Raw genomic sequence first — 27,715 nt, 5'->3', positions numbered from 1 at the left:
CTATAGGGGGAGCTACCACAGGGACTGCTACTTGGTCCACAAGTTTTTCCAGCATTTGTGAAAAGGCAGCCCAGGGTGGGTCCTGAGGGAGAGACGGTGGGGCTGATTGGCCTGTGTAACAATTAATGCAGAGACCATCCTGAATTAGGTTCTCTGTGGCTAAGCCCGCAGAGCAGGACTTACAAGACACCAGAGTAGGAGGAGCAGCATCAGACTGCTTGTTATTTTTTCCTCTGCCAGCTAAGCCACAAGTCACACTGAGTCAAGAATTGGCGCACAAGGTTGGCAGAATGCGATGGTGCACTGTCGTGCAACAACACCCAATTTCCAGGCTGGATCATCTGTTGCCTAACGCGCCGGATGCGTTGCAGCAAACGTTTCAGTACTTCCAGGTAGAATGCGGTATTCACTGTACACTTTCACTAACATTTTGTGCGTCTCCGTCGCCGATTTATCCAATTTGAAGTAGAACTTAATGTTGTGTCGTTGCTCCATTGCTGTTCAACACACACTGCTCGGGACTGAAATGAATGCAATGGCAGTGCGGTGACGGCCTCAGGCAAACCCCGACTGAGGTCAGGTCCAGACATGTCCATGCATGTCAGCACGCATTAGCGAACTTGTTGCAAGCGTTGCATACAGATATATCAGACCATTCACCAAACTTTTTAGACAGACCTCGTATATTAGTGAGAGGAAAATCCTCATAAGCGACAATAAAATAAATGCAACAGATATGGAATAGTTTTATTTTACATATCCAATAGTGATGGGGTTACGTTTTAACTGTAAATTAGATGCAGTCTCAGCTGTAAAAAAACATGTATGGTTCAATGTGCACTCACCTGAAAACATCATCATGTGCTGAAAATTCCAGGGAATCCTAGTTTTTCTACCCAAGTTCAAGAAAAATGTAAGGGGATATATGTTACACGCTCTTGCTACAAAAATTGATATCTGTAGTTTTGAAATTAAGGATGAAAGTATCAATAATTATATCTTCAAATATAACCCAGCTATAGTGACGTCAGATTAAGGGGTCTATTCATGTAGATGATGCGCTAACTGAAAATATGACTCATCAAGCCAATACATGATTATAGATTAGTGGCACTGAAATGTAACAAACATGGGCCCTCATTCAGAGCCGTTCGCTATTTGCGTTCGTTCGTTCAAAAACAAGGGGTGGCTATGCAAATGATCCGTTCGCACATTGCAGTCTGTTCACACCTCTAAGTCTGAACGAGCGAGCAAAACATACGCTCTTTTATTTCTTAAAAACGCCCCCTGGCCGCTCGCACCATACGTCATGTCCGCTATTTATTAGATTAATTGAGTACAGCGAACAGGATATGAACTGCTCGCTATTCTTGTGGTTGGTTTTTTCAACCGCTATTTTGCGAGCAGTTCTGAGTTAAAAAAAACCAAGTGACGTGGTCATTGACGCTGCTATATTAATTATGCACACCCATAAAACGCCCGTTTTGACCTTTAAGCACGCCTGCGAAGGGATCTCCACTCCCCGTTTTCAAGCACCTTCCCCTGTTACCACCCACATACGCCTCATTCTGTCAATCAAAATAGCAGGCACTCGCTATATTGCGTACAAATGTTTTTCGGCCGCACTGACTGGTTCGCGCATGCGTACTAAAAACCGTACGCATGCACAGATGTGCGAACATCGCTCGGAACGAGCGTACTGCCGCTAGCGAGTGGCTCTGAATGAGGGCCATGGGCTGTGAGGGTTTTCTCTACTTCATCTGCAGCCTTGCACTGCCTTCCACGGATGTCCACAGTAGTTTAAATCATCAGTAACCAAATGGAGCTTTTCTGGCTCCACTATTCTCCCATTGTCAGGTTTAGGTAACCCTAGTGGTTGAAAGTTAAGCTTTCTAAATCCAGTTACTTATGGGGCAATGGGGACATGGTAGAAATGCAAAGGACCACAGGAGGAAGCAGTGATAACCCCTTTGCCACTGATACTTAGATAAATAATATATAGTGTACATACAGTCAAGAACACAGAAGCACAACCCCCTCATATTTCATGTCATGAATAATGACACTGAATTTGTACATTTGGTTACTATGGGTGAGATGTATCAAATTTCTAAAGAGGACAGACATTGCCCACAGTAACTAATCAGCATCTGCGGTACTGTAACTATCATTTTATAGAATGTATTTGATAACTCAGTGGTTCTCAAACTCTGTCCTCAGGACCCCACACAGGTCACGTTTTCCAGGTCACCCAGCATGTGCACAGGTGTATTCATTACTCCCTAACACATTTTAAAAGATCCACAGGTGGAGCTAATTATTTCACTTGTTATTCTGTGAGGAGACCTGGAAAACATGCACTGAGGACTGAGGGCCTGATTCAGAGCCGAATGCTCTGACCAGAGAGCTCGCTCTGAATCAGTGCCCTCCTCCATGAAAATGGAGCGGCCATGATAATGGGCGCGATGGTGTTGACCATCGCGACCATTGGGCTTGCGACAGAGACCCTGCGGTAGGGTCTCGCTGCCGCAAGCCGTGGAGTGATTTTGGCTCTATCAGAAGCAAAATCACTCCCACTGACATCACTAGTGATGTCAGTGGGGCCGGCTTCAGACAGTAGGCGTTCCCATGGGAACGCCTCCGTCTGGCAGGCACACCCCCAGCACGCCCACCAAAGGGGGCGTGCTGTCAATCAACATCAACAGCACGCCCCCTTTGGTGCGAGATCCGGAGCGACGGAGAGCCCGTCGCTATCCGGGTCTCGCGCATGCGCACGACGGAGCTCCCTCCGTCGTGCGCATGCGCAGTGGGGGAACATCGACCCGCTTGCGAGCGTCCTGCGCTCGCGAGCGGGTCTGAATGACCCCCTGAGTTTGAGAACCTGTGTGATAACTGATAGCTAGTAGTTGATTGGTGCTATGATTATCTTCTCCTCTTGTTCTTGTTCTTCTTGGAAGGTTTGATACATCTTTCACTAAAGTGTTAATGATCACTGATGGCATCGGTAATTAACAGGGGCGTTTCTCGAGAGGAGAGGGCCCGTGTGCAGTCTCCGACACGGTCCCCCTCCTCTCCGTCCGGCGGCGCACTGAGCTGTGCGCAGCCAGCGTCGGTGTGATAGAGTCTGGGCACTAGAGTGCGCCCAGAGTCTATAGAGTATGCGCAGGTCACTGGGAAAATGGCCGCGGCGGGCATTTTCCCTGTACTGCGCATACGATGGGAAAATGGCCGCGGTGGGCATTTACCAGTCATTTTTACAGCGGCGGACCCCCGCGCCGACGTGGTACTCCGGAGAGGTAAGGTACTACTATGGTTGCAGAGTGTGCGGTGTGGGCTCCCCCTGAACACAGGGGAGCTGGGGAGGGGGGGGAGCGGGTACAAATTACCTGGGCCCGGGCTTCCTGAGGGGTGGGGGCCCCGGGTCCAACACCGCCCCCCCTCACAGCAGCTCAGCACACAGCGTGTGCTGAGCTGCAGTGGGAGACTGCCGCAGCAGTTTCCTATGTCTGTGGGGGGGAGCGATCACACTGATCGCGCCCCCCCCGGCTTTGCGCCGGGCTGAGGGAGCTCAGAGCGCTCCCCTCGCCGAAGGGGGCGTGGCAACGCCTCCCACAATTAGGCCACGCCCCGTTACCCGGGCCCGCCGCGGCTCTTGGCGGGCCTGCCTGCACCCATTTATTGATACACCCCTGGTAATTAATATACTGTAGTATTTGCTCACAAATCTGATTGGCTCTTTAAAGAAAGCAGAACATGCGGTGGAGATCAAAGCACAATTAAGCTCAGTATATCATCAAGAATGTACTCAATACCACTTTAGGAATGAGCAATTTATGTTACCTCCATGATACATTCAGAACTGTAGAGAGCCTGAATCATCAGTACCCGCACCCGCCCCCTCTCAGCGTCCCTGGATACATGAACATTACTGGGTTAAGTTGTGTTTTGAGTAGATTATATTTGCTGAAGTTCTGTATGCAGTGGCTGAGCTCTGATTTGGCTACATTTCCATTCTTACTAACAGAAGATCATTCACTGACATTGTGCAAAAAGAAAAGTAGTCCTTAGCAACCAGACAAATATCAGCGATTAGCAATGTTGTATAGGTATGCTAATACCTGGCTTCTATTGGTTACAGCAGTGGTTCCCAAACTGTGTGCTGTTCCAGTACCAAATAAATAGATTTTTAGTCAATGTGAGAGGGAAAACCAGTGCTGGCTGCTGCCAATCAAAAAATATGTGGACAAAAAGAAGCACAGCCTTTTCAACCACCACGTAACCTAAGGGTGACAATTTACTTCATTTAATTATTGCTGAATTTCTCATTAAGAAACTTTTGGCCCAGGGGTGCTGTGGAACAAATGCTGATAGTTTAAGGTGCCGTGATTCAAAAATGTTTGGGAACCACTGGGCTACAGCACAAGTATTCTCTTGCAGTATTTCTGCAGATCTCTCTGTCATTAAGGGGTCTACAGATGCGCCCAGTTACATTGTGGTTGATCGTGCCACAAACGTGCGCATGCATCGCACCATGCGATTTCCCATTGCTGCATACGCTACGGTACACTATGGCCCACACTGAGGCCCTGATTCAGAGCCGTACGCTCTGACAGAGTGCTCGCTCTGAATCAGGGCCGGGCTATTTTTTTTTAGAACGGCCTCCTAGACGCTCGCATAGCTGTGGGTGACCACCCACAGCTATAGCGAGCGGCCAGGAAGATGGTCGCGATGGTCGAGACCATCGGGCTTGCGACGAGACCCTTGTGGTAGGGTCTCGTTGCCGCAAGCCCCAGAGAGATTTCGCCTCTAACAGAGCTGAAATCTCTCCCACTGACATCACTCGTGATGTCAGTGGGGCCATCCCCAAACGGAGGCATTCACATGGGAACACCTCCGTTTGGGCAGCCACTCCCCCAGCCCGCCCACCAAAGGGGGCGTGCTGTCACTCAACATTGACAGCACACCCCCTTTGGTATGAGACTCGGAGCGACGGATTGCCCGTCACTATCCGGGTCTCGCACATGCGCACGACGGAGCCGGCTCCGTCGTGAGCATGCGCTCTGGGCCACCATCAACCCGGTTGGCTTGCGACCAGGTCTGAATCAGGCCCTGAGATCGCCCCATGCATTCCTATGGAAGCGCATACGCAGTGCCAAAAGTTTCTTATTCAGCAATCCTTCCAACCGCCTGCAGTATAGATTCTGCGTATGCGTGCCAGTGCTATCATGTGGTGGGCGTGTACCCCGGCAGCTGACGTGTTGGCTGTGGTGCTGGCGCATGACCTCCGGCGTCCGACGTTTGGTCTGTGGAGCTCAGCAGCCTGGGTGCCGGATATACAGACTCCTTGCTCAACAATAAACATCCGTCCTGTGGGAAACACAGGGACAGCATAGATAGAGACTTCCCAAAGCACAGCAGCACTGTTTTTTTTTTGTCACTCAAAACTAACTTTATTAACAATCAATAAAATGGACAGCAAACACTTCCTGCAAGCTTTAGAAGAGGCAGAAGAAAGGAGTTAGCGGCAGCCTGGGGACATGATGCAGCTGGAGATATACGACACGGTGAGTGAAAAAAAATATTGATAACAGCTGTGGCATTTAGTGCTGCCATAGGAGCCTACGGCAGCGAGATAAACACCCTTACAGCTGGCGCAAACTACACACAAGAACATAAAATCCATTAGTACATATCGAGAAGCGCTATGTACAGTACTTGGATTTTCTATGCCTCTGAGCACTTTTCCCCCTTTAACTCATGTTAGTAACTACACCCCTTTATCTCTAATCACTTTATCTCCATCCAAGGCTTAGTAAATAGACCCCTTACAGTACATCCTTAAAGGAAAGCAACTACAGGTTGAGTCTCCCATATCCAAATATTCCGAAATACGGAATATTCCTAAATACGGAATTTTTTTAGCACGACTGAGATAATGAAACCTATGATTTTGGATGGTTCAATGTACACAAACTTTGTATAAGGCACAACTTATTAAACTTATTGTATAAAATTACCATCAGGCTGTGTGTATAAGGCGTATATGAAACATAAATTAATTTCATTTCTGTACACAAACTTTGTTTGAACCACAATATTATTGAAAATATTGTATAAAATTACCTGCAGGCTGTGTGTGTATAAGGTGTATATAACACATAAATGGGTCCTATTCCCAAGATATCTCATTATGGTATGCAATTATTCCAAAATACGGAATATTCTGTTATCCAAAATACCCCTGGTCCCAAGCATTTTCTATATGGGAGACTCAACCTGTACTGACAAGAACACTGCTATGCATATAAGGAATGACATTTAAATATTGTTACAACACTTCCCTTCTTTGCAAAACATTAAAGACAATCTGTGTTTAATTCCATAACTGTTTCGCCAGGTTCTAATAAAAAACTAGCACATACAGTATTAATCAATGTCAAACTTTTCAGAGCATCCAGACACAGATTTAATCACATTTCATTAAAATGTTGTTAGGATTAATTTTGAAACTTGGATTAAAGAGTCTTAAGAGTGTAATATATAACCGGCCAATTTGTTCATAGCGTTGAGAAAAAGGATACAAATGCTCCAAATATAAAGAGGGCATTAAAGATGTGATTCTGGAAGGTAAAGAGAGCCAGTCCCATGTAACAGAAAATGAAGTTCTCTGCCAGAAAATTCATGAATTCAAACAGCTGAAAGGAAAAACAGAAAAACATTATATACAGTTAGAGACGTGATACAGTCTGTGATGATGGGGGAATGGATGAATTGTAGGGAAAAAAAAAACTCTCCTCATTGTTACTCTCAGGTGCTACTTAGGGATGCGGTCAATATCCTGACTGCGAAGATTCCGGCGGTCAGAATGCCGGCGCCGGAATCCCGACACCTGTCAGAATCCCGGTGCACCCAGACCACCAAAATCCTGAAGATAAGTAGAGGGGTTAGGAGGAAAGTTAGCGTTAGGCACTAGGGGAGGGTTAGGTTTAGGGGGTGGGGAGGGGGAGGTTAGGTTTAGGCACAAGGGGGGGAGGTTAGGTTCAAGCACTGGGGAGGGGAGGGTTAGGAAACCTACTTTATCCTAACCCTGATGGGATGCCGGCTTCTGGATTTTGACCTCCGGGTTACCGAGCGCCGGAATCCCATACCCATCCCGCTAATTACTATGCATAAAATATTCTTCCAATTGGAATAATTTGCAAATCGTATTATTAATATTTTATTTAGTTAGATTAGGCATTTTGGGGACAGATTCTGATTCACATACAAAGTGGCTGTAGTTACCGGCAGTCCAGGAATCCAAATTTACTAATGCTAGGATCTGTAGGGCTAATGTGGGGTCCATGCTATTGATTTTACGTTGCCCACTGCAACTGTCATAATTAGTATTGGCACATGCACCAGCCCCCATGCGAGGTGCAAGAGATCCATCAGAAACTGGCCTTTCGTCCTTGTATGTATGGCTCAGAATCACATGGAGCTTTTGATACACACCCACAGGGCCACAACTAGGGGTGTGCGACCAGTGCTGCTGCACAGAGCGCGGGGCTCTGTGCGTGGCACCATCGCTGCCCCATGGCCCTTTCTTCTGGCTAGCAGGGTGCCTGAAACGGCACCTTGCAGCCAGGATTACTGTTGCAGTGGCACTCGGAGAGTCCTTTAGACACTCCAGACAGGCACCCTGCAGGCTCTAAAGTTCGGTTCAGGGTTGCACTTACCGGTGCTGCAGATCCTGAGACTCTGCGCGACATAATGACATTGTGCGTGCAACATCATGATGTCAGGCGCTCAGGGGGTGGGTCGGGACAGGCATTTGATCCCTGTCATGGCGCTGCACACCTATGACACTACCACAATACAGGACGATTCTATGCTCTTGCATCATCACTACCCCGAATTGCCCAATTTCATACAGAGACAGATTCAACCAAGTTCCGGTTGTCTCAGAATTAGGGATGTGCAGGCTCGGATAGGTTCGAGTTTGCACGTTGAGTTCGGATTTTTCCCTCCAAAAAAACGGAACTCAGAAAGAGACTAAACGTCATCTTACATGGACGAACATCATCATTCCTGGACAAAAGTCCAGGAATGATGATGTTCGTCCATGTAAGATGACGTTTAGCCTCTTTCTGAGTTCCGTTTTTTTGGAGGGAAAAATCCGAACTCAACGTGCAAACTCGAACCTATCCGAGCCTGCACATCCCTACTCAGAATAGGATGGAAATATGCAAAATGCGTAAATTCACATCTACCTTGTATGCAAATACTGTACTCTCCATTTACATTCATGCACAAAAAAAATCAGTTCAACTTAGAATAGGGGGATATTTATCAAAGCTTGGAGAGATAAAGTACCAACCAATCAGCTCCTGTCATTTTTCAAACACAGCCTGTAAAATGACGGTTAGAAGCTTGCTGAATTGGTTGGTATATTATCTCTCTCCGCTTCATCTCTCTCCAAGCTTTGACAAATCTCAAATCTCACACACTAAGGTATCCTGATTCAGCAAGGATCGCAATTGCAATGTGATCCTTGCAATCATGCAAATGCAGCAGGGGGTATATGACAGCCCCTGCTGCATTTGCGATCCCAGCTCTGCGACGGAGGTGGTCAGTGGTCGCGATGGTGGACGGTGTAAGCCTCAGCTTACTCAGGCTAGCCGGCTTGCAAGCCCAGCAGACTGCATATGTCCACGCAGTCTCTGGGCTGGCCACTCCCAGAAAACCGGGCGGACACGTCCAGTTTCCGGGAACACCGGCCGACCCCGCCCCTTAAATGCCTCAGCCTGTCAATCAGGCAGAGGCATTCAAGGGCTAGCGTGCGAGCTAGCAGGATCCATTCTGCACACTCGCAGAATGGGTCCTGCGCATATTCCAGATGATCGGGAATCTGCGTGCACTGCTGAATTAGCCCCTCATTTCATTCATTAGTAAATGTAAAAGCATACAGGAGAGACGGATAATATAAGTACTCTGAACCATATCATACTGAACAAGCAAAAAAGCATTAAGCATTATTAAAGTAAACAGAAGCAATGCATTTGACATCAAACATGATCCCGCTGACCCTCCTACGATGCCATACTTCTAGCGCTAAGCTGGAAAAAAAAGCCCCTTGAGAAATACTAATGACTTCAGACAGCAGAATGCCAAGGCTTTGTGGATCAGGGTTTATTATTGATATATAATTTACCAGCAAGTACAAGACAATAATGAGAATGTTTCAGATCACAAGGGACACAGCTTAGCATCTTGTATGCAATGGTCTCAGGAGGATAGTGCGATGCAGGTATCCATATCCTATAATATGTCCACAGTGGATTGTGTTTCCGCATGCCAAAGTAAATATTACTGATAACGTAATTTATGCAATATTAGCTGTGACAAAGGAGGATTAAGATAAAAAATAAAATAGAGGTTAGAAATAAAGTAATACACCTGTTATAAAACTAGCTAGCTAATTAATCTTGCATAATTATAAATGAACATTACTTTATATATAAAACAATAAATGAATGCTTTACATTCCAGCCATTTTTCAAGTTTATAAACTCACCTAAGGACATTAATAATATACCTATTGTGCTGGAAAAGTTACTGTAGGAATTGTTATCTATGAGGCTTTGCCACTTGTACGGTGCGTCTATAGCACATTCCTTATCTCACTGCAACACTCACTTCTTACCAATACTCCCACCGTTTAGTAATGATAACTGACCTATTGTTCTGCCTTCCTTCATCTTAGCCTTTATGTCCAGCAGAGATCATTACTTGCCTTTGACGATGAAAGTATAGTTGTGCAGTAAACCTTGGAGAAAGGTTATAGAGACAGCACTTTATTTTGTAGATGCAAATGTAACCATTATTGCTACATCAATGTATAACAGAACACATCATCGGACTAACGATACTGGATCAGAACCTCTGTTATCGTGTATCAGATAGTGTGATAAACCGATGAGCCCCCACTGTTGAATTTGTAAATAAACCTTTTAATACATTCCTGCCTATAAACATCTAAGATTCACCTGCCTAGAACCTCTAAGACAAAACCTGCCTATAAACCTCTAAACACAACGCTAATTGCGTACGCAGTATGACCGCAAATAAAGACAGGAGTGGAATCTGTGGTTCCAACGCACAAGTATTATTCAGGTAAAAGTACAGTCAGTTACACGCAATCTATACACAAGTTAGGCGTAAAAGGAAATAATACAGACCAAAGTACGGTTATACATACGCTGCACCTCTGGACCCAGAGATAGACTTCTGACTAGATATCCTCAGTTCACCCAAAATTTAGCATGAACTGGCAAACCAGTGTTCGGACACATGTATTTATTCCCCCCCAGACTGAAACAGGACAAAGGGGGAATTTCATGCTGATCTCATTGGTTCCCAGAGGAGAAGCATATGTAACGACACATTTAACAGGTTGTTTCAAATAGACTTTCCCTGCCTCTAACAGCCGGAGTCTTTCTGGTAACGCCTCCTGTAACATTCCATCAACTAAACATTTTGTTGCTTGTAAGTTCTGCGATCCGTAACTTGAGTTTGCATGATGCGATCTCTCCACCGATAACACCGGGATTCTGTAACAAGCGTACGCATCAGAACGAAACCAAACACACCTTTCTTATCATGTATAATACCTTAGATATCAAAAACCTCTATTTCTTAGCATTTAAACTAACTTAACCAACTTGAATCATACAATTTGATGCTAATGGAACCTTGTGTGCGAATATGTAGTGTGTGAGTATTCGGGGTTTGATATAAGGATGCTAGTTATTAATGGGTGAGATTTAAGTGCATAATTTCTCATACACGAAGTGAACATCCAGCAGTGTGGATGGCTGCGGGTTGTAGTTCTACATGCCCTCTGTCAGCAGGCCCCCACCTGTTGTGTGTTCAAAGGAAAACAAAACCTCTTTTGTTCTCACAGACTCTTGTGTGAAGTGCAAATGTATTACCACCTCAAGCTGTGGAATTTGGGGCCATTCTGTCTAGGATTCAGACAAATCCAATTGTGTAGATATTATATTACAATTGCCACAACTATACTTTATCTGCATCCAGGGATTCCCAATTTGTATGTAAAAATACCCATTGTCTCTTCTTATTTACTTTTACTCAGAAAGCTTGTTTTTCCAGTTGCCCTTGGTAGGTTAACAAAAACATTGCAATCTGTTCTTAGCTCCTGAGTTATAACTTGAATTGACGCTGACCACAAAAATGGTGTCTTGCGATCTCATTTCCAAAATGGAGTCTTGCGGCCATTCGCAAGATGGCGTCGCCGCGATTAAATTTTAAACTGAACTTGTCTCAGCCAATTATTCAGCTTTGACAGTCCACCCTTTGATAGCAAACAACATGCTATCACAATCTGCTATAAAAATTTATTTAGGGCTTACATTCACATATTATTTAGTGTTATCATGGGATGGCACAAGGTGGTTCTTAATCCATCAACAATGTGTCTCTAGGCGGGGGCAAAAAACTATTATATGCACACCGCGGATCTTGAGAGATCATGTGACAGATGTGGGGATGCACCAGTCTTATAACAGTAGTTTTGAAGGGGAATTTGAGACTTTACATTGTCTGGGTGTTCTATAAATAACATTTCAATAATATCTTCTATGCATGTCTAAATATTATACATTTAAATGATGGTACTTCCTAGCTCAGGGTTGTAGTGCAGTTCTGTATCTACCTCGGTATACATATTATCATTTCTGACCACCATCATAGTTTCATCCCTTCGTTTCACTCTGTTTTCACATTTTCCACACTTCAACACAATAGGAACACACCGGACGCATATGCCAATTACTATGATGACAATCAGTATAAGGATCAAGAATTTGCCTACGCTGGCGACCACTTCCTGGACCCACTCTCCTAGACCCGAGAACCATTTCACTGGGTTCAGCCATGACACCCATCCTTCTATCTTTTCCCCTGCTTCAGCCACTGATGCGTTATGGTTCTTACGAAATTCCCACTTTAGCTGCAGAATTTCATCCATCTTCTGGTCTATCACCTCCTTAGGGTCGCTGGTATCATTGGTGACATAAGTGCAACACTTTACTCCAAATTGGGTGGCTAACGTTACGCAATACCCTCCAGTAACAGCAGTTAAATAATTCAACACTAGCCTGTGTTGCACTAGTTCTTTCTTGTACGCTTGCAATTCTCTCCCTGTGGACCTGAATGTGTCATCGTATATCTCGGTGATATTATCTATTAATTTAGCAAGTTCCTGGATATATCTAAAATTTAATGTACCCTTAGCAATCCTGGTGGGATCCAGGGTGACTAAAACTTGGAAGCCAGTTGTCTCACTGATTAACTGAGCGGCTTTATGCATATCACCAGGTATCATATTTCTCTTGCCTCTGTGTTCATATTGTGTGCGAAGATATGGTGACGGTGTGTTTTTATTTATACCCAGCATTTCAACATGTGTGAGGGTCATAACTTTTGGAAGTATTTTTCCCAAATAACATAACAATTACAATGCTAAAATTGGTCAGAAACTCCCCTGATTGGCATTGCACTCCTCCTGACTCCACTCCATCAGCTCCGCCATCAGCTCATATCTCCTTTATCGGTCCCCCATCACAGACACTGAGTATCCCCAAACAGATCATCATGACAAAAACTCTGGAAAGAAAAAGAACTAGGATGACCACAACAGACCACTCCATTGCTGGAAGCACTGATCTACACATTTCTTTAGCTCAGATATCTCACCGTCACCTTTTTAATCCTTCCGGCACAAGCTCGCAATCGACAGGTCCACGTTATCGGCCTTGTCTCTGCCTTGCATCTCCACCGGTTGGTTAACCTCCCTATAGTGAGTGGAATGGACCCACATATCTTCCCCGGCCACCCTTTGAGGATGCTGTATCGTCAGATACGGACTTTTCCACCGATCAGTCAAACAACCTGAGCTAAAAAAATTTTTGGGATCATAACAAATTCTTCCAGATTTTGACATCATGACAGTTTGCATTAGACATGTTAGTTAATAACACTTTAAATTTCGGTTATTCTCATTCATCTTCGTGAGACCCTGCACAGTAACCTCATTATCATATTTTCACATGAGGCTGCCTGTTTGGACAATATCTCAAAGGGGGGCAAATAAAGGAAAAGACAATCTGGGATAATCTCAGTGTTGTTACCCATCATCTTACACATGTTCTTGGAAACGTCACCTATAAAATAAGTCCCACTATCATTTTTAATAATTCTAGGGATATAGTATCTGCATACAGGTTCCTGCAATTAAATCTTGTTATCAATAGCTACTGCTCTAAATAATGCCTGTGCCACTGGGTTGGATAGTATTCCGAGTAGTCGACCTCAGCCTGGCATGGCTGCCGTTTATCCTTAGCAACCTTGTGTCCTATGAGTGGGATAAAGCAAAACAGTTTAATATCATTTAAACATGACCCAAAATACAACAATAAATTGTCCACATTTTTCATTAGAACAGATCCATTGATAGGTTGAAAAGATTGTAAACAGTCATATAAGGCCTGGGAGAAGATACTGGGGTTACCTATGAACCCATGGGAAACTCGTGTTCCAGTGTGGTGTTCTTCACTTTGCAGTACTTACTTATGTGTCCCACTTGGTGAGAGTTAAAACATAATTTTGAACGGGGTGGATGAAAAGATTGTTGTGGGATTTGAGCAAGAGGGAAAGGTGGTGGGTATGGGTAAGGATAGGCAGGGTAAGGATATTGTGGGGGATATGAGTATGGGACCTGTGGTTGTGTATGATATGTGGTAAGGATGTGTTTGCTGTGGTGTGGGATTGGTGAGGACGTGTAATTGTTCAGGTGCAGGTGTGTGTGTGGGTGCAGGTGTGTCGGTTGGCTGTGATGTTAACGTCATTCTCTCCAGAGCTTGTATACTGACAGCCATTAATTTTTCGCTCTGGGTTTCCCTCTTTTTTGAGATGTTTTTGTCATGTTCTATGGCAGACTCTATGAGGTTTTCTATTGTAAGTCCCGGCCAGCCAGGCTGTGAGGTCTGAACCCGAGTCTTTAAATCGTCTTTCAGACCGTCCATGAGTACCGTGACTATCATTCCCCTGTGGTGAGTGCTATCTTTAATATCTTCTATCCTAGTGTACTGGGTGATAGCCTGCAGAGCCCGGTCGCAATATTCTTCTGCAGTTTCACTCTCCTTTTGCTTAATTGTAAAAATTTTGTTCCAGTTAACTACTACTGGAAAATATACACCCAATTGAGTTACAATGCGGGAAATGTTACCTTGGTTTACTTGGTCTGTTAAGGGAACGTCACCATCCAATACACAATCCGTGATAAATTTTGTCACGTCGGTATTGTGTGGCAGGCAGGCCCTTAACACTACACGCCAATCTTTATTAGTGGGCTCATGAGAACTACCCAAATTTCTCAAAAATCTTTGACATTTGGCTAGTTCCTTTTTGGGATTGGGGAAATCATTTATGATGGAATTCAGTTCTGCTCTTGTCCATGGACAATGCATTACTACTTCCCTCGTGGGCACTACACCGTTTGCATCTGCATTTCCATTCGGAACAGTTATTGTCCGAATGGGATGCAGACCGGCAGCGTTGCTACCTCTGACCTGGTTACCTGGCTGCGGATTTAATCTGCTGCTGCTACGTATGGTATTAACAACTTCCTCAATGGGTGCCGAGTGTATTAACACTTCCCTTGCTGTTACCGATGGAGATGGCGGCACCACCCGTGATTGTGGTGATGCAGCATCTATCATTTGTACAGCATGGGAAATAGCAGACATTACAATAGGCTCATCTTCTACATCATAAACATTTTCTTTATGGTTACTTAAGAGGGGGTACAAATTACTTGTTACATTTTTATTGGTATTTTTGGTAACCGTACTTGCACCTCCATCCACATAAGGTGGGGGAGGTGAGCGTGAACTGCTGCCAATACTCTCCACGACGCTACTTTGCCACCCATGCGCGCCAATTTGCGGCTCGCCCGTATTGCAACTCAGCATCGCGGATGTATTTTCTGGCAATGCGTTCGCGACGCTAGTTTGCGTTGTTTGCACATTTTTAAGCCAAGCATCCCCTTCATGCTGCCATATTTTTAAACATTCAAAATACTTAATCTTTTTCTCTCGGGATCGCACCATACTGATGTGATCCTGGACATTATCTAACACATTTTTGTCAAAACTACCAATTCTGGGAAACGGTCTAACACTCTTTCTCGTCATATTAAACCATATAGTATGCATAATACGACGGGCTGATCCAATTGGAGTCTCCATTAGCAGCACATCATTGCTTAACATTTCTACCGTTTGCGTGGCTCCCATTTTGAGACAACTCCTATGCTTTTCAATAAAAATTTAAACTGGTGAAAGACAATCAAGATACTTTCACTTACCTGTGAACGATTTAAGTCGGCGGCGCCCACACACCTGGATAAGATTTCGTAAGGCCACTTCCACACCTACATAAGTTTTGAAACAGGCAACTTCGAGACCCGGATAAGCTTTAGTAAGGTAACTTCCAAACCTATGAGAGTTTGTATGTCGGCCACTCTCACGCACCTCTATACAACAAAGACAACATGTTCACCTGCTACTGTGTTTAGAACGGTAAAGCTGCTTACCGAGCGACTAGGCTAACCCTTGCACCTAGCCCTTAAGGATCATACGGTACCCTTAACTTTAGGGAATAAATTACCCCTACCAACAATAAACACACTGTTACACACTTTTTCTCTGCGCAGAAAATAAATATTTAACTCAGATATTGGTAGATAGAAAAAAATGTAAACCTCAATGGATTTGTTCAAACACGTGGCAGCAGAACCGGAAGTGCGTATACGCTATTGTGCAATCAGCCGCATACGCAATAATGTATAATGCATACGCAACCGTATAATGACTTTTTAGCTGCGTACACAAAAGTGCATCTTTGCTATGTGCAAACCTGCGACTTAGCCGCGTACTCAGTACTACGGCACACCTTTAAACGTAAGGTTCTATCAACAGAGGAAAACAAACTTTTTCCTCTCTTGTCCCTGGATTCTAGTCAGCTTCCTTGATTCACACGGAGACGGATAGCGATCTTTCAGCACAAAGCGGTTGCAGGCAAACCCTGCATGTGGCCACTCCACCCTTTGCTGAAATATCGATAGACGTATGTACCATGTGAGCAGGTAAGTGACTTCACTACGAGCCCCCAACTAACGATACTGGATCAGAACCTCTGTTATCGTGTATCAGATAGTGTGATAAACCGATGAGCCCCCACTGTTGAATTTGTAAATAAACCTTTTAATACATTCCTGCCTATAAACCTCTAAGATTCACCTGCCTAGAACCTCTAAGACAAAACCTGCCTATAAACCTCTAAACACAACGCTAATTGCGTACGCAGTATGACCGCAAATAAAGACAGGAGTGGAATCTGTGGTTCCAACGCACAAGTATTATTCAGGTAAAAGTACAGTCAGTTACACGCAATCTATACATACACAAGTTAGGCATAAAAGGAAATAATACAGACCCAAGTACGGTTATACATACGCTGCGCCTCTGGACCCAGAGATAGACTTCTGACTAGATATCCTCAGTTCACCCAAAATTCAGCATGAACTGGCAAACCAGTGTTCGGACACATGTATTTATTCCCCCCCAGACTGAAACAGGACAAAGGGGGAATTTCATGCTGATCTCATTGGTTCCCACCGGGATTCTGTAAAAAGCGTACGCATCAGAACCAAACCAAACACACCTTTCTTATCATGTATAATACCTTAGATATCAAAAACCTCTATTTCTTAGCATTTAAACTAACTTAACCAACTTGAATCATACAATTTGATGCTAATGGAACCTTGTGTGCGAATATGTAGTGTGTGAGTATTCGGGGTTTGATATAAGGACGCTAGTTATTAATGGGTGAGATTTAAGTGCATAATTTCTCATACACGAAGTGAACATCCAGCAGTGTGGATGGCTGAGGGTTGTAGTTCTACATGCACTCTGTCAGCAGGCCCCCACCTGTTGTGTGTTCAAAGGAAAACAAAACCTCTTTTGTTCTCACAGACTCTTGTGTGAAGTGCAAATGTATTACCACCTCAAGCTGTGGAATTTGGGGCCATTCTGTCTAGGATTCAGACAAATCCAATTGTGTAGATATTATATTACAATTGCCACAACTATACTTTATCTGCATCCAGGGATTCCCAATTTGTATGTGAAAATACCCATTGTCTCTTCTTATTTACTTTTACTCAGAAAGCTTGTTTTTCCAGTTGCCCTTGGTAGGTTATCAAAAACATTGCCATCTGTTCTTAGCTCCTGAGTTATAACTTGAATTGACGCTGACCACAAAAATGGTGTCTTGCGATCTCATTTCCAAAATGGAGTCTTGCGGCCATTCGCAAGATGGCGTCGCCGCGATTACATTTTAAACTGAACTTGTCTCAGCCAATTATTCAGCTTCGACAGGACTCATACAGAGTTGGACATAGGTCTGTTTTTTGGGGGTACAATTGGCATATCTGTACTTTGTAAGAACATCATAAATGTACACGCATGTAAAGGAGGGTATCCACTACCCGACAGTGAAAAGACTGAACGATAACGATATTGTTGCAGGCACAATCAATCATCTGCAAACATGCTGAACCTGACGATAGTGTCAGGTTGACCAGCATATTTGAACGATGATAGATGTCTAAAAGATGTCTAAAAGACTAAATTTTCAAACAATGTTCAAACGATTATGGAACGATTTTATCGTTATCGTTCAACTTTATCATCTAGTGGATACCCCCCTTTAGTGTATGCAGATTTTGTTGCATGGGATCACCATGCAACAACTCCTTGTAAATAAAGAAGTGGAATGGGGGAGGGAAGGAGTGGTCACGTGATTGTGATTGAGCCACTCCTGGACACAGACACATATTCATCTGTGAAGGGCCATATCGCCTGTGGGTGATGGAGAGCTGGGGCAACAACACATTATGGTGATTTTCCATAACCCTTGCTAGCCATGTGATTGATTCAGTGACTTATGGCATGCTATGTGTGGTGGTCAATACTAGTTTTCAGACATTTTGGTTAGCGATGATGGTGTGGCTCCTAAACTTTTATGCTGGCTCCTAGAATTTGCAAATGTTTGTTTACCTATATTATACACACACATTTCTAATATAAATTGAACAAACAGCATTCCACCATGTTAATCTTGTTTGTGAGGGGAAGGGGGAACATAGATTGAGGGGCTACAGATCTTTCCCGTACTGAGCATGGACACTTAGAACCATTTCTGGGTGCTCAATGCCAAATTTCATGGTAAAAAAATTAAAAGATGTGAAATAATCTAAAAAGTGTACCATGTCAGTTTTCCTTCATGTCGAACAAAAGTGGCAGCTGGCTGGCTGTTGACCCAAGCACATAGAATATACATAATACTCATAAACGGAGTATATTGTACAGTATGATGTATTTATTGACACTCTGCTTAAAAGAGCTGGAAATCATTTCACACTTTATCACAAGTGATTTACAATCGGCCAGATTGTTATCTAGTTTTTTATATGAATCGAAGTTGTACCACATTCTCCATTATTGCACTATGCCTGATGAAGTCAACAAAGACAGAATGCATTGGGTGTAAGAAATCTGTGTCCACAATACTGTAAAATCATAATTGGTACGAGCTTGCGGTATTTTTGGGATGGTACAAATAGTGTCATTATTCCATCAAGCAGTCAAAGTGGTATCAGATCTCCAGCTAAATAGTGCATATGTACAGTAACAATGACTGTGATCTGTATTGTTGAAAACTATTTAATAAATTTGTAATATTTTTATGTATCACATTGTATCAAATTGGGTATAACTTAATGGTATATCAAAAACTCATGAGATTTTATATATGAAAGTTTACATATGTATTAAATTCAAAGATAGTCACCACCTGATGTCTATCAAAGTGCTCTTTTGAACCTGTTTTAGCTAGACATTGTTTGTTAGAACTTCAACTTGTGGGTTCTTTTCAGAAGGTGCAGCAAAAATAAAGAACACTTAAATTGTGCTACCTAGATCATTCATATTCACTTAACTGAAGCACATTACAGGGGATTTATTGTAAACACTGAAGGGTGGCACTCAAGTTCCTTCACTCCGAAAAAAAAAACCACATGGATGAGGAAATGTCACAATAGACATGAAATGTTGGAAATAAGATTGCCTTATTTGTGTTTCTTTTCCTGAGTGACAGACCAAGAGTGTCATTCCTCACTGTTGACTAATATTATTTTATTGGATGGGCACCCTGGCAAGTTGATTTTGGATGTGGAGAGTGCCAGACAGCAATGTTCGATAGATAGATAGATAGATAGATAGATAGAATCATACAGATAGAAGGGGGAAGGAAGAAGGACAAGAGTGGAAATGTCACAAATACTATCAACTCTAAAGCTGGGTACACATCAGACGATGTGTAGCCAGCCCGATGTCGCGGGCAACGGGACCCGGCACCGGCATACACTTGGCGATGCCGGGTTTTTTGTTTGCAGTCTTGAGAGGCATGAAGGGAGCCAGCATTAGGAGGAGGTGCTGGTCCTTATAGTGCCATGTGGAGGTTTCTGGGTACCCCCAAGGTGAGTTAGCTCTCAGCTTATACATGTGCTGTTATCATGCAGTACACCATTTTGTAATTATATGACCCAGAGTGGGTGCTACTATTATGTAGCAATAATTATTTTGGGGTGAGCATTTGGGAGTGGGGCCCCCGAAGTTGTTCTGGCTGGACCTTTTTCAGGGCGTCACCACTTAATTCACATAGAATATTTTTAGTACTTTTCTAATTGTTTATTATTTATGTTGTTTTAATTCTTTCACATTTCATTAACACTTATTGACTTGTCCTTACACATCTATCCTTTATACTTCAGTATCACCTTTTTTCCCCTTTTCGTGTGATGCCCTGGGGATGGTAATTGGCTGGAATTTTAGCCAACATGGATGAATATAATTTTTACTTTCTCAGACCTTTCACCTACATAATTAATCTTAGTAAGGTCATAACAGTTCCTAAGTAACCAAAGACTCAGTTTTCAGATTCCATGCATGTATCTCAGCAATACTGTATAAAGTCATAGAGGGACTACATAAATTAACATTTATTAGATCACAGAATCATGGAGGGTACACACAGACTTGGAGATGATCAGATAACGATCGTTATCTGACCATCCTGCATGTGTTGGATGTTCGATATCGAACATCCAACACATGCATCAACCCCCCAAATACTATAAGGACCCTGTGATCAACAATCGCAGGTCCCTATAGTAAACAGGCCAAACTGGTTGATATCAACCAGGTTGGCCTGCATGCACGGGTGATGGTCGAGGTCGTTACCGACTATCCATGCCCGCGTATCGACCATCGTTTGGTCGTTAGAGGGGTTGAAAAAATAGAACAATATAAACGATCAAACGATAAATGATATCGTTATCGTTTATATCGTTCTTTTAAGTTGGACCGTGTGTATGTACCATTAGATCCAAAATGTGGCAAAATTTTATTAATGAGCAACATCAATATTTATATACTCAGTAAAAATGGTTGCAGTGAATGCTTTTCCGGCAGGGATTATGCAAAAATAAACCATATATATGTCCACATATACAGAAGATAAGTGGAAATGCTTACCCCAGTTATCACCATCGAAATATGTATAATCAAAATAAAGGGACACGCTGTAACTTACCCCATATTAGACTGATAAAATCTAGAATTATAAACAAATATAAAAAACAAAAACAGAGTATAGTAAAAAATATATAAAACAAACAAGCATTGTCCATCTGATCATAGATGGCATTAAGAGATTGAGTTCCTCATTCAATTCCATATAAGATAAGACATTAAAATGATATGTCCAGTGTGCTTCTTTTTGTAGCGCCAATTTATTTCTGTCTCCTCCTATCTATAAAGTTGGGACATATTCAATTCATACGATGTTTGATCGGAAAATATCACCTGAAAGATGAAGTTATCCCCACATATCAAGAATTGATTCGTACATCCACTACACTTGTACACCCCTGGTTTATGATTAAGCCAAGTATTCTTATCATGGATGATAATGTCATTTTTCAATAGTATGTCTTAAAAATTCATTGCATCGCTTGTAGCACAACGGTGATAACACCTTACTCAAAATTGGGTCAGAGTTGATAATGTGCCAGTGCTGTTTGATTGCTGGACTGAATTTATTCAATGTTACAGATAATGTATTTACAAAAGTAATATGTTGGTATTTCAATGCTTTTAATTCACCAGGCGGTATTGATTCTTTGCTCATTTGTAAACAGCATGCCATGACTTGTTTGATTTCGACAGGGTCATAGTCACATTCTAAAAAACGATGTTCTGGGCAATTTGTCAATTTCAAGGGTGATTTGCATAACTCTCAGTATCTAAAAATTGGTAATCCCTTCTTGAATGGTTTCAGTTGGAGTTATCTTTCAATATGTTAGTTTTGTCCGTGTAAACACTAGTAGAAAACACATGTTCATTCCTTTCATTCACCAAATAAATAAAAACTTGTATGGACTGAACTTTAGTTAACAGTGTTATTGAGTGTGCTTTCCCCACAGTCCACAATAAGAATAAATCATCTATAAATCTCACAAAAAAATATGTATTTGGAAGAATTTGCATTACCCATAATATGTTCTGATTCATAACGATGCATGTATAAATTGGCATTTGATTGGGCCATATTTGACCCCATGACAACACCCTGTAATTGCAAGTAAAACCGGTGTTCAAACAAAAACATATTTTTTATGTAAAATAAAACAAAAAAAATCAGCTGTTTGGCCCTCAAAAAGGGGACTGTTCAAGATTGCATCCCACCATGCCTCAACACAATTCATGTGGGATATTGTTATACAAGCTTAAACACATCAAGTGTAACCAAAAGGGTGTTGGCAGGGATATTTTTCAACATTTTTAGATGGTCAATGAAGTAAGCAGTATCCTTTATGTATGTAGTGTTATTTTGTACTACTGTATCTGCTGCAAATAAAACTTTGTGAATTGTTATTCCAGCTTGAATCGCGTGAAGTAATGTTTGGCCTACCTGGAGGCATACTTTTGTGGATCTTTGGTAACTTATCAATAAATTGAATTTTTGGATGATCTTGTGTTAAAAATGTTCAATTATTATTACTTAACACCATGTTGACAATGCTATCAATATCTTTTTTATATGCAAAGGTGGGATCATTTAGTTAGTAGTTTAAAACAACTGGTGTCCACTACTTGTCTATTGACTTCAGCTATGTAATCCATGCGATTTAATATAACTTTATCGGCTGTTCTCACAATTAGTTTGTGATTGTCTCTCAACCATTGCCAATGCCTACTGATACCTTTATTAATCAAATGAGATTGAATGCCTTTATCATCAACAAAAGTGGCTCGCTTATTCCAACATTACATACACTGATAGAATAGCGTTCAAATATTTGAGAGACAATCCCAACCCCTATTTCATCTATCTATCTATCTATCTATCTATCTATCAATCTATCTACCTATCTCTATACACACTTTTTTCTGTGTCATTATTAATTTGTCTCCCAATGCAAGTTTATTCTGAGCTTTAGTAGCAGGTAACAAGACACCACAGAAATTACAAGTGTTTTTCCAAAAGTTCTCAAACAGGAACAGAATTGCACTCACTATAGTACAGTACTAAGCATGTTTTTAGGCAGATTTGTGGCCCTGCTATTGGACCATTGCCAGAGTAATATGCAGCTATTCACCCTTTAGTAAGAGAGCACCACAGTGTTTGAAATTCTCCACTCAACCTATAATATCTGTAAACTTCTGGTATGTTTTATTATGTTAATTTTATTCTTCACTGCATAATTGTTAAGCAGTTTAAGTCCCATTGGGAAAGAAAGCTATTATCACTTTGTCTGATAGATGGAAGGCAGCTATTAAATGCCATTGGTTTTATACTGAGTTTCTACCATTTACTTAAACAACAGAATATATTAATGTAATCTCAGCTTTGAGAAAATTACATGTTTATGTTTCAGAAAATGAAGCATAAATTATGTTAAACTATATGTAGAACGCAGAAATAGGTGTAATAAAATATAACCACATAGCCCTTTTCACAGGTAAAATGAAGGGAAACCATAGTAAATTACTTGTTTTCAGGTAGTTTTTTACATAACAATATTTGGCTTTTTATGCTAAAAATAATCCCTCAAAAGGCTATAATTTACCTTTTGTGATCAAATTGATATGTACATTTGTATTTCTCTCCTGAATACTCCTTTTTATGCAAAACATTTATCAGGCTTTTATAAATGTAACTGAAAGTCTTCAGACAGTAACAGTGTCATTATAAACCAGAAGAGATGTAACAATTTCCCATCAGCAAAATTGTTCTGGCATTTACTGTATCTCCCACACAAATCTACATCACTGCTGGCAGGTAAGAGCCCTTCCCATATTCCGTACAGGGGAAGAGTGCTCTGTCATTTGGCACTATTGTGCCTACAGTACCTCTAGCACTTCTCTACTCTTCTCAATGCCACTGATCTCTTATCAAACTCACTTCTCTACCGATTTACTGTGTCTTCCCCTCCAATGTGCTTATCTGTCCTACTCTCTCGCACTGATGCTCCTCCTCTTTCTTCACAGTTCTGCCCCTCCCCCTACCCACTCACTCTCCACTCTGATTGTCATCTTCTGGTACTCCTATTTCTGGCACAAGGTTTCTCTTCTTGAACCCAACAACCTCCTCCTTGTGCTGTCCTGACCTAGCTGCCTTCCCTCTGCAATTACTGTAGGTTCAGCTGTATTAGGCTTTCAGACCACTGGCAGCAAGGGAGGGAGCTGTTGGTTGTTTCAGCCTGCCAGCAGTGGTACTGGAGCAGAAGCTGCATCCAAGTCTCAGCAACCATCCACACCAATTTCCAAGGCTGTATTTTGCCCACCCCTGATGAATAAGTAAATTTAAGAGGATAAGAGATTATCTAAGAATGCTTATCCCTCCAATTACCCCAACCTGCCGCATGCTACTCAATGTAGTTGCGAGGTCTACATTGTGACCATTTCAATCCCCACCAAACTGGCCAACACCATCTTCAGATGACACTACTCTTAAGTTCCGAAAACTTTTGGTTTCAGAGCTTGATAAATTGCACTACTGCATCAAACCCTTAAGGTGCCAATCCACTAGAAGACATGAAAACGACTGCACGATTACGACTTTGTAATCGTGCAGTCGTTTGTCAGTCTGTGATGTGCCTACACTGAATGAGCAGTCGTTCAGTGTAGGCACAATCAATCATCTGCAAACATGCTGAACCTGCACAGCATGTTTGCACGATGATAGATGTCAAAAAGTCCAATTTTTGAAACAATCTTCAAATGATTTTTAAACGATTATCGAACGATGTCGTTAAATCGCTCATTTTAATTGTCCAGTGCACAGGTTCTCATACTCGGTCCTCAGGACCCCAAACAGTGCATGTTTTCCATATCTCCTCACAGAATCACAAGTGAAATAATTAGCTCCATCTGTGGATTTTTTAAAATGTGTCAGTAAGTAATGAGTACACCTGTGCACCTGCTGGATGATCTGGAAAACATGAGCTGTGTGGGGCCCTGAGGACCGAGTTTGAGAACCACTGGTCTAGTGGATAGGCACATTAACTTTACATGAGGATGGCGGTATTTTGTGGTTGTGTGTCGGATGAGCTGAAATCAGATAATCCAGTATTTTCAAATCTTGGACTGAGGGGGAGAGCGATGGTCGGGACAGAGGATGCGCGGTCATTCTCGGCGGGCAGAATCAGTGTACAGTAGAAACCCCTAGCAAGCAAATTGTCCTTTGTGATAGAAAGCCAAGCTTCACCCCTGGCCACTAGAAATATGAATTATACATTATATTGGCACTAGAGATCTCAGGTATTCAATATAATACGAGTGATCTGATGTAAACATTGTAGAAATTTGGGTAGGTCTACATTATAGAGCTGCGTTGTATTTGATTATATTTTTATTTCAAATATTTCATTGGCTGTGCATGTCTATGTCTGATTGCTTTTATATAAAAGTTATTTAAGACAGATATTATTAATGATTTACATTATATGAAACGTATTATTTTATTTGCAAGATACATTGTCATAAAATTGAATATAATTATATAGGCTTTGTTTTATGTTTCAGTTTACATGTAACAATATTACCTTTGACAAATCTTGAATGAAAAGTAAATGCAGCCCAATTCAGCAGAGCATCGAGTGTCCATAAATATTTTACGTTTTATGTGGGAAGGTGCAGCAGTACTAATAGACAGTAGTGCTATGGACTCTGCCAAGTGTAGTGTGCATCTTACTAGTGGGAAATGTGTAAAAAGTTATATTATTGTTGATCCATAAAGGGAAAAAAAGAAAAAACATCTGAGGGCTAAAGGCTAACTATCTAACAGTACTAATGCTCATATTACTCTCTAAAATCTAAATAGAGTGTGTTGTTTTAGCATATTATTTTATAGCTATTTTAACTTTAACAGTATGGTGTTTGTGCTTTCTATTGTGCATGTGCTGCGGAAGTTTAGAGGTTCATACATGTTTGGGTTTTTTTATATGGGTTTTTCCTTTGATGTTCTGTGAAAACATGATCCCAATAGTAATAGCAGCTGCCTACCATGTAGTAGACATAGTTAAGCATTGGAGAACAAATACTTATTTTGACTATTGTGTATGAGCTCTTACTGCTTTGTCGTTTATTATTGTATAATATTATTTTGTGTCACAATTTAGCTTCCAGTTTTCTTGAGTATAAAAATCGGGTGTGATATGTATTACTGGCGGGCGCATGGCCGGCGGTTCAATTCCCGACAGTGGCTACCTGACAGCGCTGGAAATCCCGATCCTCCTAAAGGTAAGTAACTAACCTAACCTAACCCCCCTAACCCTCCTTAGGGGTGCCTAACCCTAACCTCCCCTCCTGTGCCTAACCCTAACCCCCCTCTAAGTGCCTAAACCTTACCCCCCCTTCCTCGATGCCTAACCCTAAGTCCCCCGGGGGGGTGCCTAACCCTAACCTTCCCCCGGGGTGCCTAACCCTAATCCTCCCTCCCCCTAGCCTAACCCTAAAATCTCTGGGGGGTGCCTAACCCGAAGTCCCCCCCGGGAGCCCTAAACCTAACCCTCCCCCCCACGGCTGTCCGCTGCGGCGCCCAGCATCCGTTCGATCGGGATGCCGGGCACCGGTCTCCAGACGTCGGGCAAATTACAGGCATCTACATTTAGACGCCTGTCATTTGTCCCTAGTCGGGAAAAAGCAGTCTGGAAGCCGGCGGTCGGCATTTAGACCGTTGGGTCCCAGACTGCATCCCTAAAAATAATGTCCTAACCAGCACCTCACTCACCGCTCCCCACCAGATGTCAAAATGAAAATTTTTGTGCACATAATCAACAAGAAAATGTGGAGAATGGAGACCATGACTCAAATACAGGGCTGTACCCACCACGAGGCAAGGCAAGAACAAAATACAAGTAGAGTAAGGGATGAGCATGCCACCTTGTTTCCCTGCAGTAAACCTGTGCTAATTTCTCCTTAATACCCAGGCCCAATGGCAGGGGATACAAGGGGGGGCAATTGTGCCGGGCTCCACATATCTGAGGGTCCCTCAAGAATCTCATTTCATGTACTCCCCTTGTCTGAGCTGCTGCAGTATTCAGCAGGGCACAGGCAGAAAAGTTTTTTTGGTGGGGCTTGCGTGCCATCATTACATAGCACCACTGGGTCACAGAGGAGACGAGCTGCGAAGAGGAGCAGCAGGAAGCAGGAGGTAAGTGTAAGATGAGAGACATTGGGCGAGGACTGGAGGTGAGGCTGAAAATGCAGTGACATGGGAGGATGCTGCTAAAGACATAGGGAATAACACTATGGAATGTGCTGGGGAGACACAAGATGAATGAGCTGAAAGACAATGGGAGATGATGCTGAGAGACACTAGGGGGGATAAGGCTGAAAGACACTGGGAGTGAGGTTGAGACAAACTGGGAGGATGTGGCTGAAAAACACAGGGGGATGATGCTGAGCCACACAGAGGAAATGAGGCTGAGAGACACAAGGGGAAGGGGGGGGTGAAGCTGAGAGACACAGTGAGTGTGAGGCAAGAGACACAGGGGGATGTGACTGAGAGACACGGGGAGGCTGAGTAACACAGGAGAGATGAGCTGATGGCTGGAGATAGAGCAACACAGGAAGAATTGTCTTTGAGAGACATAGGGGGATGAGGCTGGAAACACTACAGGGATGGTGGTGGAGAAATGCAGGAGTATAAGCCTGAGAGACACAGGCAGGGATAAGGTTGGAGAGACACGAGGATGAGCCAAAAGCCAACTGGCTTGTACCTACGAAGAAGGATGGGAGCCCAAAACATGAGTGTGTGTATGCCCCAAGATTTCTGAGCAGGATCACTGCTCATGTTATTAACATTATCATTTGTGAATGTGCAAAAAAAATTCCTTAGTATGAATAATAATACAACAGTGTAATAAAATATATTCATATAAGGTTTTTTCTGCCGTTCTAGAGAGTACTATGTTTTGCAAATAAGTAGCTCTAATTGGTTCTTCACCTTAGTGCTT

At 42.6% G+C, this 27,715-nt stretch overlaps 1 protein-coding gene across 1 annotated transcript in view; it reads right to left on the bottom strand.

Annotated features, from left to right (window-relative positions):
- SLC9A9 (solute carrier family 9 member A9) overlaps positions 1 to 27,715 on the bottom strand; it is a 1,019,060-nt gene that overhangs the window by 479,062 nt on the left and 512,283 nt on the right. The window contains exons 10-11 of the mRNA XM_088446257.1: positions 6,582 to 6,695; positions 846 to 957 (exon numbers count right to left, since the gene is read on the bottom strand). Coding sequence (XP_088302383.1) covers positions 846 to 957; positions 6,582 to 6,695 — 226 coding nt within the window. The remainder of the gene's footprint in view (positions 1 to 845; positions 958 to 6,581; positions 6,696 to 27,715) is intronic.

Source organism: Taudactylus pleione, unplaced genomic scaffold (genome assembly GCF_031769625.1).
Source record: "Taudactylus pleione unplaced genomic scaffold, aTauple2 ptg000395l, whole genome shotgun sequence".
NCBI classification, from domain to species: Eukaryota; Metazoa; Chordata; class Amphibia; order Anura; family Myobatrachidae; genus Taudactylus; species Taudactylus pleione.
Note: the sequence above shows the minus strand (reverse complement) of the source record. Positions and strands in the feature narration are given on the sequence as shown.